Source organism: Daphnia pulicaria, chromosome 1, assembly GCF_021234035.1.
Source record: "Daphnia pulicaria isolate SC F1-1A chromosome 1, SC_F0-13Bv2, whole genome shotgun sequence".
NCBI lineage: Eukaryota > Metazoa > Arthropoda > Branchiopoda > Diplostraca > Daphniidae > Daphnia > Daphnia pulicaria.
The window spans coordinates 24,113,883-24,127,032 of record NC_060913.1 but is presented as its reverse complement, the minus strand read 5'-3'; the positions used below and the strand labels follow the sequence as shown (position 1 = coordinate 24,127,032).

The window sequence follows — 13,150 nt, the reverse complement described above, 5'->3', positions numbered from 1 at the left end:
AACACGAAACCTTATCTGGTGTCAATCAATATCAATTACCCCCCGCCGCTATCAATTTATCCCCGCCAGTGTAGACGACTCTCTTGCACGACGTTATCAAATTTCAAACTGCCCTTTGTGAATGTCTTGACAACATTTGACGAGACTGTTTACACGCTGCCGAGATCTAACGTGGCAACAGTGTTTTCGTTCCATTTTAGTCTAAACGAGAATATCCAACTAATTGACAGGATGAAGTGTCGAACGTTCTTGATTGTCACGGTCATCGCCTTCGCTGCGACAGGTACGTCTATCTGGTATTTAATTTTAAGAAACTCGAATTCGATGTCGCATGTAAGCTAATAGTGTTTATACCCCCCAGGAGTATCGGGTAATGGGCGAATGACTAACGGCGCTCAGGCATCAGCCGGTGATTTCCCCTACATGGTCTCGGTTACAACTGGCGGAGAACACATTTGCGGAGGATTCATCTACAATCGAGATTGGGTCGTAACATCTGCTTCTTGCGTTTACCTGTAAAATTGGATTCGAGCCGGTGAAATGATTAAATAAATATCCTACAGCGTAAATTATTAATGACAGGTACTTGCCGAGTCAGATACGAATCACTGTGGCACAACTGTCACTAATCAACGAGGATCCTGAAGAGAAAGTCTATCCCATCTACTTAATATCCGTGTTCGAAGGTTACGATTACTCGTCCGGATTACATGATATCGCTATGCTGCAGGTCTCATATTGTGAAATCATTAACAGATTACATAACGTGAAAAGAATTTTAAAATGTTCTTACTTGATTGGCGTTTCCCTTAGACGTCTTCACCTATCGAATTTAGCACCAACGTCAACTTTATCCCGTACAGCGAGGCGAAAGAAGCTCCTTCAGACATTGGCACCTTCATCGGATGGGGAGCCACTTATGTAACTTAAAAACAATTAAAATTCATTTTCATTTTTAAAATTAAAATGTCCATAATTACAGGACGGTGGTTTAGCCACCGCCAGGCTGCGCTCCATTCAAGTTTCATTCGGATCAGACTGCAGAGATTACGGCGCGGATCAGTTTTATCCAGCTTACATGATCTGCGCTGGAGGCTGTAAGTTAAAAAAGAAATAAACTTTAATTGTAGCATTAAGTAATGTGATTTTTTGAATAATACAGCCGCAGTAGATACTGGAAGCCCCTGCCAATACGACGAAGGTTCGCCTTTGGTGCAAAACATCAGTGGAACAGTGGGCGTGGTTGGAATCATGTCCAAGAATGCCGGTTGTGGAACCAATTTCCAACCAACCATTTACACCCGAATGTCTCCTTATTATCCTTGGTTCAATAAGCTTGCCGGAGAACAGCCTACATTGAAGAAACTTTATTAACATTTTTTTTATTCTACGAAGAGTATTGGACCCCCACGACATTTATCAAATAAATACATGCGCTATGACTTATGAATCATCTAATATATAGTACGAAAATGCGTCGTTGAGTTCGTTAATGGTAAAAGCGATATCCTTAAACAATAAACACATAATATTGGATGGCACCTCTTAATTTCTTAACAATTTAATTTGAACTGATATGATATCAGTTCAAATTAAATTGTTAAGATTTATTATATATCAGTGATATCTAATAAATTTATAAGAATGCATACGGACATGAATTCTGACATTTAAGAACGAATCACCGAAGCTTTGTGGTTTACCGTGTCCACTCGATAAAGCAATCACAATTTATCTACACTTTTGACATGTTAAAACGCATTCCACAACAGTTGCAATGCTTCGCCTTGCAGAGGATTAAACACATTTTTCTTGATCCAAGGGAAATTTCCAAATGATTTCGTCATCCGACATCAGAGTAAAACCGACATCAAATCCTGATCGTAGAGTTGCATAAATCCAGGTCACGTCATCAACGTTCACGTGCTATCAGTTATTTACTTTCGTATAGCAACGCTATCGCCTATTGGGTTTTTGAATTTCACATCCTAACGGGTCTAAGACAAATCTCTGTGATATGTCAGGAACTCAACAAAAGCCCGTCTGCAATTGTTGGCTAGTCAAAGAGAAGCAAGTATCGCAATGAAGCTCACAGCACTATTGACCGCTCTCGCCTTCGTCGCCCTAACATCAGGTATTTAATAGAAAATCTTTTAGGAAATTTTAACACCTATTGACTGAAACTATGCCATTACTCATTAGGGGCACCAAGCGAAGATCGAATTTACGGTGGAGAAATAGCAACAGCCGCCATACCTTATTTAGTTTCGATAGTGGTGAATGAACAACACGTCTGCGGCGGATGGATTTATAATAATGACTGGATTGTCACAACTGCCGCTTGCGTTGCCGAGTAACTATAACTTTCAAACAAAATAATGTTTGGTATTAACAAAGCCTTTAATGTCATTATATTTGAAAAAGTTACGAACCCAGTCAGTTGAGTGTCATCGCTGCTCAGGTATCCTTGCTTCAGCCGGACACAGACGAAGTTTCGGTTAATGTTTTCAAGATTTTCCGCTACAGCACCTACGACCCTTTAACTAAGTCGGACGATATCGCTATGCTGCAGGTAAAAAACTTTAATTTTAAATATCAAGTTTAAATTAAAGTTTTCACAATTTTTACCAACGCAATAGCTCGCTACACCTCTGACTTTTGGTGCTAACGTCAATTTTGTTCGTTACGAAGAAGCAGTTGAAGATGGCACCACTGACGCCGTTTTTGCAGGATGGGGTGGCACCTTAGTAGGGCTAATTCATCTAGAAAACAAAACGATTTTAAATGATAATAATTGAACTAATTCTTAGGAAGGCAATCTACCATCTACAAAACTGCGCACCATGACCGTGACTTTTCCTGGTGACTGCTCAACTTATGCGGCTGATGAATACAAGCAAAATTACATGCTGTGCGCTGGCACCGGTAACTGCTGTCTTACTTTGCTTGTTGTTGTTGTTGTTTTTTTTTTCAATTAATTGCATTTTTCTTTTTCTTTGTTGACACTAGCCACTGACACTTCCTCTCCTTGTGAATACGACGAAGGATCACCATTGGTTCAAACTATCGATGGTGTAGAATATGCTGTGGGTATCATGTCAAAGAATAAGGGTTGCGGACCTACTCCCGCACCATCAACGATCTACACCCGCCTTTCCGCTTACTACGCCTGGTTCAACACGATCGCTGGACTCCAACCCCCACTGTAAACAAAAAACAGATTTTCAATTAGCGTTTTTTTTTAACAATTGGAAAAATCAATAAGATGCCCATTGTGCTGTCCATCCCAAAACAAGAAAAATACATACGTAACAAAATCTAAACCAATGTTTTATCGTCTGATCAAGTCAAGGGGTTTGTCTTTTAATCCAATCAAAGGGATTCGTGTGAGCTGTTTAGGTTGATATATGGGAAGCTTAGGAAGAGTTCATAATGGCACCTCAAGAAAATAGTACCAAGACAAGGTTTAACTTACTTATTGGCTCGGAAACAGTCTTGATGAAAGAACGTTGATAAACTCCTAGCATTAGTTTCACAACTGGTGTTATCAATGCACATAACATCTTGGTCGATCTTGGCTTAATTCTTCATTGTGTAAAAATCGATTCTACCCAAAATTTCATCACCTGTAGAAATAAAATGAAAACATTAGGGATAAGAATCGGATTTTAGTTTTGAACATAACACTACGGATGTGCAAGTTTACAATATTAAATCTAAAAAGAACTTAAGAAAACGGGCAGAATAACAGAAAACGTTTCCACACACTTTCTTTTGAATCATACCCGGAACATAATTAAAGCTACGACGTCGATTGGTAGTTCGAAAGTCGGAAAAATCCAGGTCACGTCATCGTTGAATTATCAGTTGTTTACGTTCAGGCATAGACTACAAGGTGGTAGGTTCAGGTGATAGCATCAAGATTTAAATCCCATATCTCTTGGCGTCATGAAATCTTGCGTACGCCAAACTCAACAAAAACCCATCGGCAATCGTTGGTCAGTCAAGTGAAAGAAAAATACGACAATGAAGCTTACAGCACTATTAACCGCTCTCGCACTCGTCGCCCTAACTTCAGGTACTATTAAAATTACTATTAAATTATAAAATGTTCAAAAAAATGTAAAGGAAAATTTGTGAATTCGAATATTAGGAGCGCCAAGTGAGGACCGCATTTACAATGGGGTTGCATCTACGACAGCTATACCTTATTTAGTATCGATCGTGGCGAATGAACAGCACATTTGTGGCGGGTGGATTTACAACACCAACTGGGTAGTCACGGTTGCGTCTTGCCTGGTCGAGTAAATAATTATACACTGAAAAACAAAATTGTCATCAACATTTACCTAATACTTTCCATTTTGATTCTTTTGAACAGTTACGAACCTAGTCAGTTGACAGTCATCGTTGCTCAGGCGAGCTTGATTCAGCTGGACGCAGATGAAGAATCGATTAATGTTTTCAAGATCATTTCCCACGAGGCATACAACTCAGTAACCAAGTTGAACGATATCGCCATGCTACAGGTAACTGCGTTTTAAAGAATCCCGTTTTTTTTCTCTTAGCTTCTTTATCTCACAATCCTACAGTTGGCCAAGCCCATCACTTATGGGGCCAACGTCGGTTACCTTCCCTACGAAGAGGCAGAAGAAGTTACTGGCATACCGACTACGTTTGCTGGATGGGGTGGTACTTCCGTAAGTAGCCTAAAATTAATAATAACAAATCATTTTACAATTCTGAATATAACTCGCCTGATAGGAAGGAAACTTACCATCGACAAAACTTCGCACAATCGAAAGTGTGACCGTTCCTGCTGACTGCACAATTTCGTATCCCGCAGACGAATTTTCTTCGAATTACATGCTGTGCGCTGGCTCCAGTAAGTTTTCCTATTGTTGAATGTTTTGCATTAGAAATTGTAAGTAGTAGTTGCTGATTATTTTTCTTCGTGACAGCCACCGACACTGCATCTCCGTGCCATTTCGACGAGGGATCGCCACTGGTTCAAACAATCGGTGGTGCACAATATGCTGTAGGAATCATGTCGAAGAATAAGGGTTGTAAAGCTGGTGCCGAGCCTACAGTCTACACCCGCCTCACCGCATACTATGCTTGGCTCAAGTCATACGGTGGTAACCAGCAATAATGTGTTTTCAAATGTCTTGCATCAAAATCAATAATAAATACACATAGACATTGTTCAAGATTTCAAAAATTACAGCGCGAAACTAGTTAAAAAAGGTTGTAGGTATCAGAAAGAAAAGAGGAGATATATAAAAGGGGATTCCTTTAAAATGTACTCGAGAGTCGAAATGACTGATGCCCTTTGAGCGGGTTTAAATAATAAGCTACAGCCTATTCGCAAACGCATGGTAACCAAACGACTTATTATTGATAATTGGCTGCCCTATTTCATAACAAAAAGGAATGCTTTAACAAAGGGTGTAGGGAACGGTGCTGATTAAATAAATGGTTGATAACAAACAACGATACAATACTGTTGCATACCATATGTTCCATTACGTCTTTTGATAGATCGCTTGTCAAATTTTAACTCTTTTGCGTTCGAAAATGAAAACATTTCTACCAAGGCTTCATCACGAACTCGTTAACGGAACTAACCTCTAGCGCCCATTGAAACTAGAAAAAAAGTACACGCCCACACGAACCGCGCCAAAAGCAATGGGATCCTGTTTCTAACACATGTTACGTCATAAATTTAGAATGCCGTAATACACACCGCAATCTAGAATATTTGTAAACAGAGATGAAAAGTTGCATCATTTTAGTTACTCACTGATCAACAACCTGTCGTTTTGGTATTTAACGATTAAGGACGACATGGGCAAAAGTAAATATGAAAGAAATAAAAATTATTTAAGGGCGTACTAACTGAGTCATCGCAACACGCAACTGATACCTTTTGATTAGTATAAATGTAATTTAAAATCTAAAGAATCACACAATTAGACTATTTCCCTGGTAGACCTTATGAACGACCAAATTCTACCATTTACAATTTCCGTACTAACTAAACGTTGTCGTTTATTCGACATTTAATAGTTGGACAGGAAAGTGACAGCCGGTCTATCTAAAAATCTAGAAACCTTTTACAAATAACGATTAAAGATTGCCTCACAATGTTCCTGTTGTCCCGAAATCATTTCCGGTTCTCCGTGCTGATGGATAAACTCCTCGCACTCTTCCAAATCAGTCAGTCCATTGGATATTTTAAGGCCAAATCCCGATTCGAAAGAAATGTACCGCGCCTAAAATAACAAAGCGTGTTTTTTTAATAGCTACCTTATCCCCTTCTCGCAAATAGTTTATCAATAGCACGGTATTGAAATTTTCTTGTCCATACAAAGAATACCTTCAAGTGTCTAGCCATAATTCCATCTTCCACGATTTTTGATGCATTACGTAGTCCACGGGCGAACGAATCCATGGCTGCGATGTGAGCTATGAATAAATCTTTAGTATTAGTCGACTCTCGGCGCACTTTGGCATCGAAATTCAATCCTCCAGGCTGAACGCCGCCCTATACATAGTCACAGAGCGAATATCTTAAGCTATTTCTTTGGTGCATTCAATTATCCTGGAGCACAAAAAACAAACCTGTCGAATCACTTGGAGCATCACAGCTGTGCAGGCTCGAATATCCATGGGGAACTGATCCGTATCCCAACCGAGATCCGGTGATCCTGTGTTGGCATCGATGGATCCCAAAATCCCGAACCTTCATTCAAAATTTGAATCACACAAAAAAAGTTGTTATTTAACACACATTTGTTTGTTATTAATATTACTTACGTGGAAGCCATAACGACGTCATGCTCGTATCCATGCCCAGCCAGAGTGGTGTGATTGGGTTCAATGTTCAGTTTGAAATCATTTTGGAGATTGAACTGACGCAAAAATGACATCACAGTTTGAGCGTCGTAGTCGTACTGATGTCGAGTAGGTTCTTTGGGTTTCGGCTCGATAAGTAGCTGTCCTTCAAAACCAATCTTCTTCTTGTAAACTATCACGGTACAATTTTTTAATTATATGATGCGGAATTGGACGATCAATAAAAAGAACTTACCAAGGGCCATACGTAGGAAATTTGCCATGTTGGACATTTCCAAGTTTAGATCCGTGTTTAGAAGTGAACTGTTTGACAAATTTCACTTACACTAAGTAAAATGTTTTATTGTTAGAGGCTGATAATTGATAAATTACCTGTAACCTTCACGGCCACCCCAAAAGACGAAATTCTTGGCGCCCAATTTTTGGCCTATTTCCAAACCTTTCTTGACTTGAGCTGCTGCATATGCGAAAACATGCGCATTAGGGTTGGTAGCCGCTCCGTTGGAATAGCTATTGAAAACAAAGCACGATTAGCTTTTTGATTGACTGATGGTTAAAATAAAATAACATACCGTGGATGAGCAAAGAGATTGCAAGTATTCCACAATAATTGAACGCCAGTTTGACGCTGTAAATTCAAAGCCAAGTCAGACATCTCATCAAGGTTTCTATTCGTCTCTTCCAGTGTCTGACCCTCAGGTGAAATATCTCGATCGTGGAATGTCCAATATTTGACGCCTATATAGCCATTAAGGAATAGTATTTAAAATGTGAAAATGTATCAAAGCCATTATTACCTAGTTTTGTGAAAAATTCGAATGCTGCTTCTAGACGGCGTTTGTAGTTTTCTATCGTTTCTGTGCCGTCGTCCCAATTTCGCTTAATAGTTGCTTGACCGAACGGATCAGCTCCTACAACAAAGAATGAGATTAAATGGGCACCATTATTGTTCAGAACAAAAATATCTATTTGAAATTGCTTTACCTGTTCCTCTGAAAGAATGCCAAAAACAGACTGAGAATCGAAGCCATTCTTCCATCGAGCGGCCCAAAATGATTTCAGTTGCATTGTAGAATTTGAAGCACAGCGTTTCATCGACGTTCGCATCCGGGTTAAAAACTATTTGAGGGACATCTGTTATTCAATTTCAATTGATAATTACTGTATAATTGAAGAAAATGTAAGAAGCCAACGATATTACCATTAAAGAAGCTCATTTTGTAAAAAAACGGAGCCTCTTGTTACAGACCTAATTAATATGGGTGCGTTCGCCGTCTATCTAGCAACTATTCGAAACTTCTGAATTCCAAACGCTTGTATTTACTACTTGGCACCGCCCCAGTCCGATGTTTGAATCTTGGTCCTTGGAGTTATATGGGCACGAGCTATCATGATATTAGAAGGTAACTGGAAGCACTACATACATATATACCTATAAAAAGAGAATGTCGAACTGTGCATTTACCTATTTGATAATTCCTAAACCTGTGAAAAATACTGATGCTGTATATACCTATTTGGGGTTTTTTTCATGTCATTTACACTACTCATTTATTGCCTGCCCCGTAACGTAATTAACTGTATATACAGATTATTACTAATGGATTTAAATTTTAGATAGACAATAACTTTATTTAAAACCGAAACAATGTAAGCCACGGGAACTACGGTTTCACAAACTGAAATTTGAAATTAATGTTAATGGAGGGAACAATCATAAGCCTGACCATGGCCTGACAAAGATCTCTGCGAATGGGATTAAGCTTGTCTTTTAGAAATTTCAGGAAGGCAACACAGTAAGTACATCATACCACTTTTTCTGTTTTCTCCAGCAAAAAAAGAAAAAAACTTCTCATCTTCAACCAGGATATAAAGGATTTCAAATAGCAATGCTGTAGAAACAACAGATTAATTGATGAGATATACTGAAACAAAACATATTTATCTCAATTAACCTTTGGTATTTTTTTGATGGGATGAACTGAGAAAATCCTGGATGAAAAAGATCAGAATCTGGCTGGCAGCTACATCAACTTCAGTGAAGTATCTATGCAATAAAGGTGCCCATCGACAAAAGATGACATAATTCAGCAATAATTTTTCTGAAACATAAAAAACTATAGTCAAAACTACTGGTGTTGAAAGCCACAAAAAAGCTGTACCTTTGCTCATCCTGAAGACCTCCGTGCTTATTTCAAAAGAGCTGAGCATCACTGCAGAAACCAAGGCAGGAAGAGAAACCTTGGATTTGGAAACTTCAATCTAAAATTCATTAAATATTTGAGAGAATAAATTTAATAGGGAACAGACTTGAAGAGCATTTCAGATACCTCAATCCATGTGCAGACTGCATCAATCGTTGTTGATTCAGTGGTTTCTTCTCTCAAGTAGTAAATCAACTTCTTTTCAAAATGTAGTTGTTCTTCCAGACATTCACTATTAGGTTTCTGGATGGAATCAAATGCTTTGCGCAACTCAGACAACATTGCTCGTATCTTCCAAAAACGTTTGTCTACTTTTATTATAGCTGCTACTTCTTCAATCAAGGTCTCCAAGTAATCTTGTCCCTCATCAAATTCGGCTAGCATTCCACTCACATTAGCAGCTTCGGCAGCTTGATCAATTTCAGAACAATTCATTATTTTTGTTTTTGTAATCTTATCACGAGGGCACGAGGCAACTGACTGTAGTTAAGAGTTGGGGAAAGTCATGGGGAAAGTAAAACCCGTGAAGTGAAAAAAAGTGTCTGCTTGAGCGAGATACCCTTGGGCAAAAAACTTGGGGTAAGGGGTAACTTGATTTGATTGGTTTAACCGTTTAAGCGGCAATTCCCCAAAATAGAGTTTCATTCTGGTTTAACGTGGAAATACAAATACTTGTTTTGTTGGTATTTACCTCGGTATTTACTAATGGAAAATGGAGCACCAAATCCCATAATAATATTGAATTTTAGTTTAACTTGAAATTTTAAGCGTGAACAACTTAGCTACGAAATGTTAAAAAGTTGAGTTCGAAAATATACGTCTAGTAATTTATTAGCGTAGGAAATTAGGTATTCAACTTACATATGAAAGAAATTATTTTTTATGGGGGAGTAGCAGGCATTTTTAGTTAAATTATTTCAAAACTGACTTTTAGGAAAACACTTTTACAATTCAAGTTCGAACAAATTTCGACAAGGAAAGAAATGTACAATGCCTTTTAAACCTCCGGAAATCGCTGTGCGTTGAGAAGTAGACAGAAAACGACGGTATCGGGCATATTGTCAAGCGACTTTGATTTGATCCAATCGTTTCTATCTTCCACATACGATAAAAAGTTTGTGTTCTCATAGAGTACACCTAAGATGTGAAATAGCATCCCTAGAAAATCAAGAACACACAAAATAGTTAGATTAAAAACCACCATTAAACAAGGTAAGTAATTAAACCACTATGGTATTTCAGAGTAGCAGCGTAATCCTGTGCAACAAAGAGGAGAATCTGACTGGCTTCGACGCTATGGTCAGTGGTGTAGCGATGGAGTATCTGAGCCCAACGACGGAAAACGCTTTCGTTTAGATGGACAAGATTTGATCCTTAAGAGAAATGAAAACAAGTTCATTCAACTGGAAGCTATAAGCCAATAACAAACTATGTAAAAATGAATTACCTTTGCAATTAATGGAGCAGTGGATGACAGCAGAAAATAAGGCTCGTATGAATGGAAACTTGTAGAGCTCACCTTTGGGCACCAACTTAGCATACTCAATCTATTTGCATATTTTTTTTTAAGGAGAAATAATTATGCATGCACTAGTATCTAAGTATTATAAGACGGGCTTATTACCTCGATCCAGTTGCAAATGTCATCGGTCGTTGCTTCCAAATAACTGACTGCTTCCAAATAGTTGACCAAGCTCACTTGAAAATTTAAATGTTCTTCCCAGTCTCCTACTGGCCGCTTTTTCATCAAATTGAATGCTTTGCGTAGTTCACACAACTGGAACAGTTGGACCATGAAAGGAAAGAACATGATCCTGCGAAATATTTCTTGTAAGATTTTTGCTTTTTCTTCATTTTTTTCCAACCGATAAGCCACCTCAGACAATCCATCTTTTTTTGTTGGCGATGCCATTACAGAAATTTTTAGACGTGGCAGTTGTTAGGTTACAAGAAAAACGCTCTTGACCGGCACGAGTTCGAAGGACGACTGAAGGTCGTATTAGTTCAAGGTTTCAATTTTTCAAAGTTTCGAAGTCACCGACGCCTCCGCTTGGTGGCGTTTCGATTCCTTGCGGCAATTGTAATTTACTCATGATTAATGATTAATTTTGATAACAAAAAAGCTATTCTGATTTTTATTTTTCAATAAAAGTCAAACTTTAATTCAATCAAATTTAATTTTGTGTGCTATTGCTGAGACGTGTTTCCGTGTGGCGCCAACTGCTGATCTGATCTGCCGCCATTTTCGTTCTTCCAGTTTTCGCATTCATTGACGCCGTCGAGTCGTTTCGTTCCTCCTAGTCTTTGTGATCGACTGTGCGTAATTTAACACCAGGCAAATTCATTTTCCAATCTAAAAACTAAAGTCATTATACTCGTGCGTTGAAATCGGAAGGTGATCTGTTATTTCGCCATCGGTTCTTTCACTCCTACAAATATTTCGTGAAGTTTTCAGTGAACTGCAACAGACTCTTTAATCACTCGGTCGTTCGTCGTGCCTTTTTTGTTGGTTCCGATTGAAGCTTGAAATATAGAAGCAAAATGGTTGCCCTTGTGATTGAAGAACATCCAGTACCGGCAGTAGAGAAGAACATCCCGGTGTCAGAGCGGGGATTTAAAGTTCTCTTCTTTTTGCTGTCGTTTTGCAATTCAATCATGGCGTTATTCATTTTCTTTGCACGGGTAAATCAATGTGTACATTATCATAATTACTTAAATTTTTACTACCCACGTATTTAGCCCCTATCCAGGGATATGGAATATGTGGTGGATTTGCCGTTTGAGAAGTTCGAGGTCCTAAACGCAATTGAATTGAGTTGCGGATTCCAGCTGATTCTATTGGCGGTTGTTTTTTATGTTTTGTATGCAGTAAACAGAGAAATCAAGTAAGTAATCATTCATTCATGTGCAAACTGTTGATAGACTTGATATCATGTGTTTCATTTTAGAAGGAAAATGGCTCCAGTAATTGCTTTAGTACAGATATCCGTAGCTTTGCATGCACTGTTTCTCATCGCGTTCTGCAAGTATTCGATTTCTGCACTTCAGAGCAAGCTGGATGTTCATTGTCGCGATTCGACAAATTCAGATGAGCTTCTTGGATTAGGAATGTGCTCTAAAGATTACATCAGCAATCAGTTCACATTTTATGCCGTAATGATTGTTTTTGGAAGGGTAGTCGTTATTTTTCAAGGGGTTAGTGCTATTTTTTTGTACTAGTATTGAGTAACAACTATTTTTTGAATTTTCTGTTCTCCAACTTAATTTTTTGACTCTGCCCCACCCGCTCTGCTCTTAAAACGTTGGTTTCGCTTCTCCTTATATCGCCTTATATTCCCTATTGTCATATTATCCTAGCATACTACTCTCCCTAGTATATCAGTTCAAAATTGTTCTGCGATTACTTTCACTGTCGTTCATTTGAAATTAAATCCTTCGTAATACAAACCAGAATTTGATTAAACTAAAGTCTACATTCTTTTCCCTTCTGATTCAAAATTAGCTCTTTTTAGAATAACTGCATCATGACTTCAGAAAATTAGTAAACGTTACGAATCGAAACGTGCAGCAAGTAAAAATTTGAAGGGCGAGTGAAGGTTGTACTCAATGTCTTGAGCCTTGACTTAGTGCTCCTTGTGGTAATTGCCATTTTTACATGATATTTTCCTTGTTAAACTCGTGATACGTTTGCATTCTCGTTAGCGGTAATAAGATAGACGTCAATCGAAATAGCGGACTGTGTTTTGAGTGTAACGTGTTGCCGTGTGGCCGCCATCAGCTGGTGCAATCAGCCGACATTTTCCATTGAGGATCGTTTTCATTGACTTATTTCGCTATCCTGTCGATTCGTTCCTCCACGTTTTCATATCAGCCGATTGGGTTTTTCGACACAAAGCTTTTAATTCAATGACGTAATCATCGTTGTCCTTGTATTTTAAAATTCTGCGAAACAGTTAACCTCGTTAACCTTGTATACGTTGAAAATCGGAGAAAGATTTATGGGTTTTTTTCGGCCAACAAGACGTTTTGCGACGTTTTCAGCAAGGTCCAAGATCCATTCGTACCACAATTTTCAGTGTGGTCACAGA

The 13,150-nt window shown here is 38.5% G+C and overlaps 7 protein-coding genes across 8 annotated transcripts; 4 read left to right on the top strand and 3 right to left on the bottom strand.

Annotated features, from left to right (window-relative positions):
• Positions 1-92: 92 nt before the first annotated feature.
• On the top strand, positions 93-1,475 carry LOC124316342 (trypsin-1-like). The gene is made up of 6 exons (XM_046782238.1): positions 93-283; positions 362-515; positions 583-730; positions 814-921; positions 983-1,097; positions 1,163-1,475. Exons 1-6 carry the CDS (start codon positions 232-234, stop codon positions 1,372-1,374), a joined length of 789 nt encoding a protein of 262 aa, XP_046638194.1. The 5' UTR covers positions 93-231; the 3' UTR covers positions 1,375-1,475.
• Positions 1,476-1,980: 505 nt separating this feature from the next.
• LOC124316365 (trypsin-1-like) lies at positions 1,981-3,323 on the top strand. The gene is made up of 6 exons (XM_046782276.1): positions 1,981-2,134; positions 2,203-2,353; positions 2,425-2,572; positions 2,640-2,747; positions 2,811-2,925; positions 3,010-3,323. The coding sequence occupies exons 1-6, from the start codon at positions 2,083-2,085 to the stop codon at positions 3,207-3,209; spliced, it is 774 nt and encodes a 257-aa protein (XP_046638232.1). The 5' UTR covers positions 1,981-2,082; the 3' UTR covers positions 3,210-3,323.
• Positions 3,324-3,956: 633 nt separating this feature from the next.
• On the top strand, positions 3,957-5,212 carry LOC124316374 (trypsin-1-like). Its single transcript, XM_046782287.1, has 6 exons — positions 3,957-4,078; positions 4,154-4,304; positions 4,382-4,529; positions 4,593-4,700; positions 4,765-4,885; positions 4,962-5,212. Exons 1-6 carry the CDS (start codon positions 4,027-4,029, stop codon positions 5,150-5,152), a joined length of 771 nt encoding a protein of 256 aa, XP_046638243.1. The 5' UTR covers positions 3,957-4,026; the 3' UTR covers positions 5,153-5,212.
• Positions 5,213-6,031: 819 nt separating this feature from the next.
• On the bottom strand, positions 6,032-8,163 carry LOC124315470 (xylose isomerase-like). The gene is made up of 10 exons (XM_046781172.1): positions 8,060-8,163; positions 7,843-7,992; positions 7,656-7,769; positions 7,431-7,596; positions 7,231-7,368; positions 7,094-7,161; positions 6,820-7,030; positions 6,625-6,745; positions 6,380-6,547; positions 6,032-6,275 (listed from the first exon to the last, which is right to left on the bottom strand). Exons 1-10 carry the CDS (start codon positions 8,073-8,075, stop codon positions 6,117-6,119), a joined length of 1,311 nt encoding a protein of 436 aa, XP_046637128.1. The 5' UTR covers positions 8,076-8,163; the 3' UTR covers positions 6,032-6,116.
• A 300-nt stretch (positions 8,164-8,463) lies between these two features.
• On the bottom strand, positions 8,464-9,588 carry LOC124316573. Of its 2 annotated transcripts, none has more exons than XR_006911841.1 (4): positions 9,189-9,588; positions 9,021-9,120; positions 8,814-8,905; positions 8,464-8,750 (listed from the first exon to the last, which is right to left on the bottom strand). XR_006911841.1 is itself a non-coding variant. In XM_046782593.1 (4 exons), the coding sequence occupies exons 1-4, from the start codon at positions 9,495-9,497 to the stop codon at positions 8,617-8,619; spliced, it is 690 nt and encodes a 229-aa protein (XP_046638549.1). In that variant the 5' UTR covers positions 9,498-9,588; the 3' UTR covers positions 8,464-8,616. The 2 variants fall into 2 exon arrangements, 1 of the variants encoding a protein (XP_046638549.1); XM_046782593.1 differs by having other exon boundaries at positions 8,814-8,960.
• A 287-nt stretch (positions 9,589-9,875) lies between these two features.
• LOC124316533 lies at positions 9,876-11,037 on the bottom strand. The gene is made up of 4 exons (XM_046782538.1): positions 10,687-11,037; positions 10,510-10,609; positions 10,289-10,435; positions 9,876-10,220 (listed from the first exon to the last, which is right to left on the bottom strand). Exons 1-4 carry the CDS (start codon positions 10,972-10,974, stop codon positions 10,060-10,062), a joined length of 696 nt encoding a protein of 231 aa, XP_046638494.1. The 5' UTR covers positions 10,975-11,037; the 3' UTR covers positions 9,876-10,059.
• Positions 11,038-11,316: 279 nt separating this feature from the next.
• Positions 11,317-12,515, top strand: LOC124321292. Its single transcript, XM_046784212.1, has 3 exons — positions 11,317-11,744; positions 11,802-11,947; positions 12,011-12,515. Exons 1-3 carry the CDS (start codon positions 11,604-11,606, stop codon positions 12,279-12,281), a joined length of 558 nt encoding a protein of 185 aa, XP_046640168.1. The 5' UTR covers positions 11,317-11,603; the 3' UTR covers positions 12,282-12,515.
• Positions 12,516-13,150: the final 635 nt, after the last annotated feature.

Excerpts from the sequence above, each read along its gene's own strand:
- LOC124316342 (XM_046782238.1), top strand. The coding sequence starts at position 232 with ATGAAGTGTCGAACGTTCTTGATTGTCACGGTCATCGCCTTCGCTGCG. Across the intron at positions 516-582 it reads TCTGCTTCTTGCGTTTACCT|GTACTTGCCGAGTCAGATAC; the intron begins GTAAAATTGGAT and ends TATTAATGACAG. Across the intron at positions 1,098-1,162 it reads CATGATCTGCGCTGGAGGCT|CCGCAGTAGATACTGGAAGC; the intron begins GTAAGTTAAAAA and ends TGAATAATACAG.
- LOC124316365 (XM_046782276.1), top strand. The coding sequence starts at position 2,083 with ATGAAGCTCACAGCACTATTGACCGCTCTCGCCTTCGTCGCCCTAACA. Across the intron at positions 2,573-2,639 it reads ACGATATCGCTATGCTGCAG|CTCGCTACACCTCTGACTTT; the intron begins GTAAAAAACTTT and ends CCAACGCAATAG. Across the intron at positions 2,748-2,810 it reads CAGGATGGGGTGGCACCTTA|GAAGGCAATCTACCATCTAC; the intron begins GTAGGGCTAATT and ends ACTAATTCTTAG.
- LOC124316374 (XM_046782287.1), top strand. The coding sequence starts at position 4,027 with ATGAAGCTTACAGCACTATTAACCGCTCTCGCACTCGTCGCCCTAACT. Across the intron at positions 4,079-4,153 it reads ACTCGTCGCCCTAACTTCAG|GAGCGCCAAGTGAGGACCGC; the intron begins GTACTATTAAAA and ends TTCGAATATTAG. Across the intron at positions 4,305-4,381 it reads GTTGCGTCTTGCCTGGTCGA|TTACGAACCTAGTCAGTTGA; the intron begins GTAAATAATTAT and ends TCTTTTGAACAG.
- LOC124315470 (XM_046781172.1), bottom strand. Across the intron at positions 7,031-7,093 it reads TTTCCTACGTATGGCCCTTG|TTTACAAGAAGAAGATTGGT; the intron begins GTAAGTTCTTTT and ends GTACCGTGATAG. Across the intron at positions 6,548-6,624 it reads TGCTCCAAGTGATTCGACAG|GGCGGCGTTCAGCCTGGAGG; the intron begins GTTTGTTTTTTG and ends GACTATGTATAG.
- LOC124316573 (XM_046782593.1), bottom strand. The coding sequence starts at position 9,497 with ATGAATTGTTCTGAAATTGATCAAGCTGCCGAAGCTGCTAATGTGAGT. Across the intron at positions 9,121-9,188 it reads CAGTCTGCACATGGATTGAG|ATTGAAGTTTCCAAATCCAA; the intron begins GTATCTGAAATG and ends AATGAATTTTAG. Across the intron at positions 8,751-8,813 it reads CCATCAAAAAAATACCAAAG|CATTGCTATTTGAAATCCTT; the intron begins GTTAATTGAGAT and ends TTGTTTCTACAG.
- LOC124316533 (XM_046782538.1), bottom strand. The coding sequence starts at position 10,974 with ATGGCATCGCCAACAAAAAAAGATGGATTGTCTGAGGTGGCTTATCGG. Across the intron at positions 10,610-10,686 it reads ACATTTGCAACTGGATCGAG|ATTGAGTATGCTAAGTTGGT; the intron begins GTAATAAGCCCG and ends ATATGCAAATAG. Across the intron at positions 10,436-10,509 it reads CTGCTCCATTAATTGCAAAG|GATCAAATCTTGTCCATCTA; the intron begins GTAATTCATTTT and ends ATTTCTCTTAAG.
- LOC124321292 (XM_046784212.1), top strand. The coding sequence starts at position 11,604 with ATGGTTGCCCTTGTGATTGAAGAACATCCAGTACCGGCAGTAGAGAAG. Across the intron at positions 11,745-11,801 it reads TATTCATTTTCTTTGCACGG|CCCCTATCCAGGGATATGGA; the intron begins GTAAATCAATGT and ends CCACGTATTTAG. Across the intron at positions 11,948-12,010 it reads GCAGTAAACAGAGAAATCAA|AAGGAAAATGGCTCCAGTAA; the intron begins GTAAGTAATCAT and ends GTTTCATTTTAG.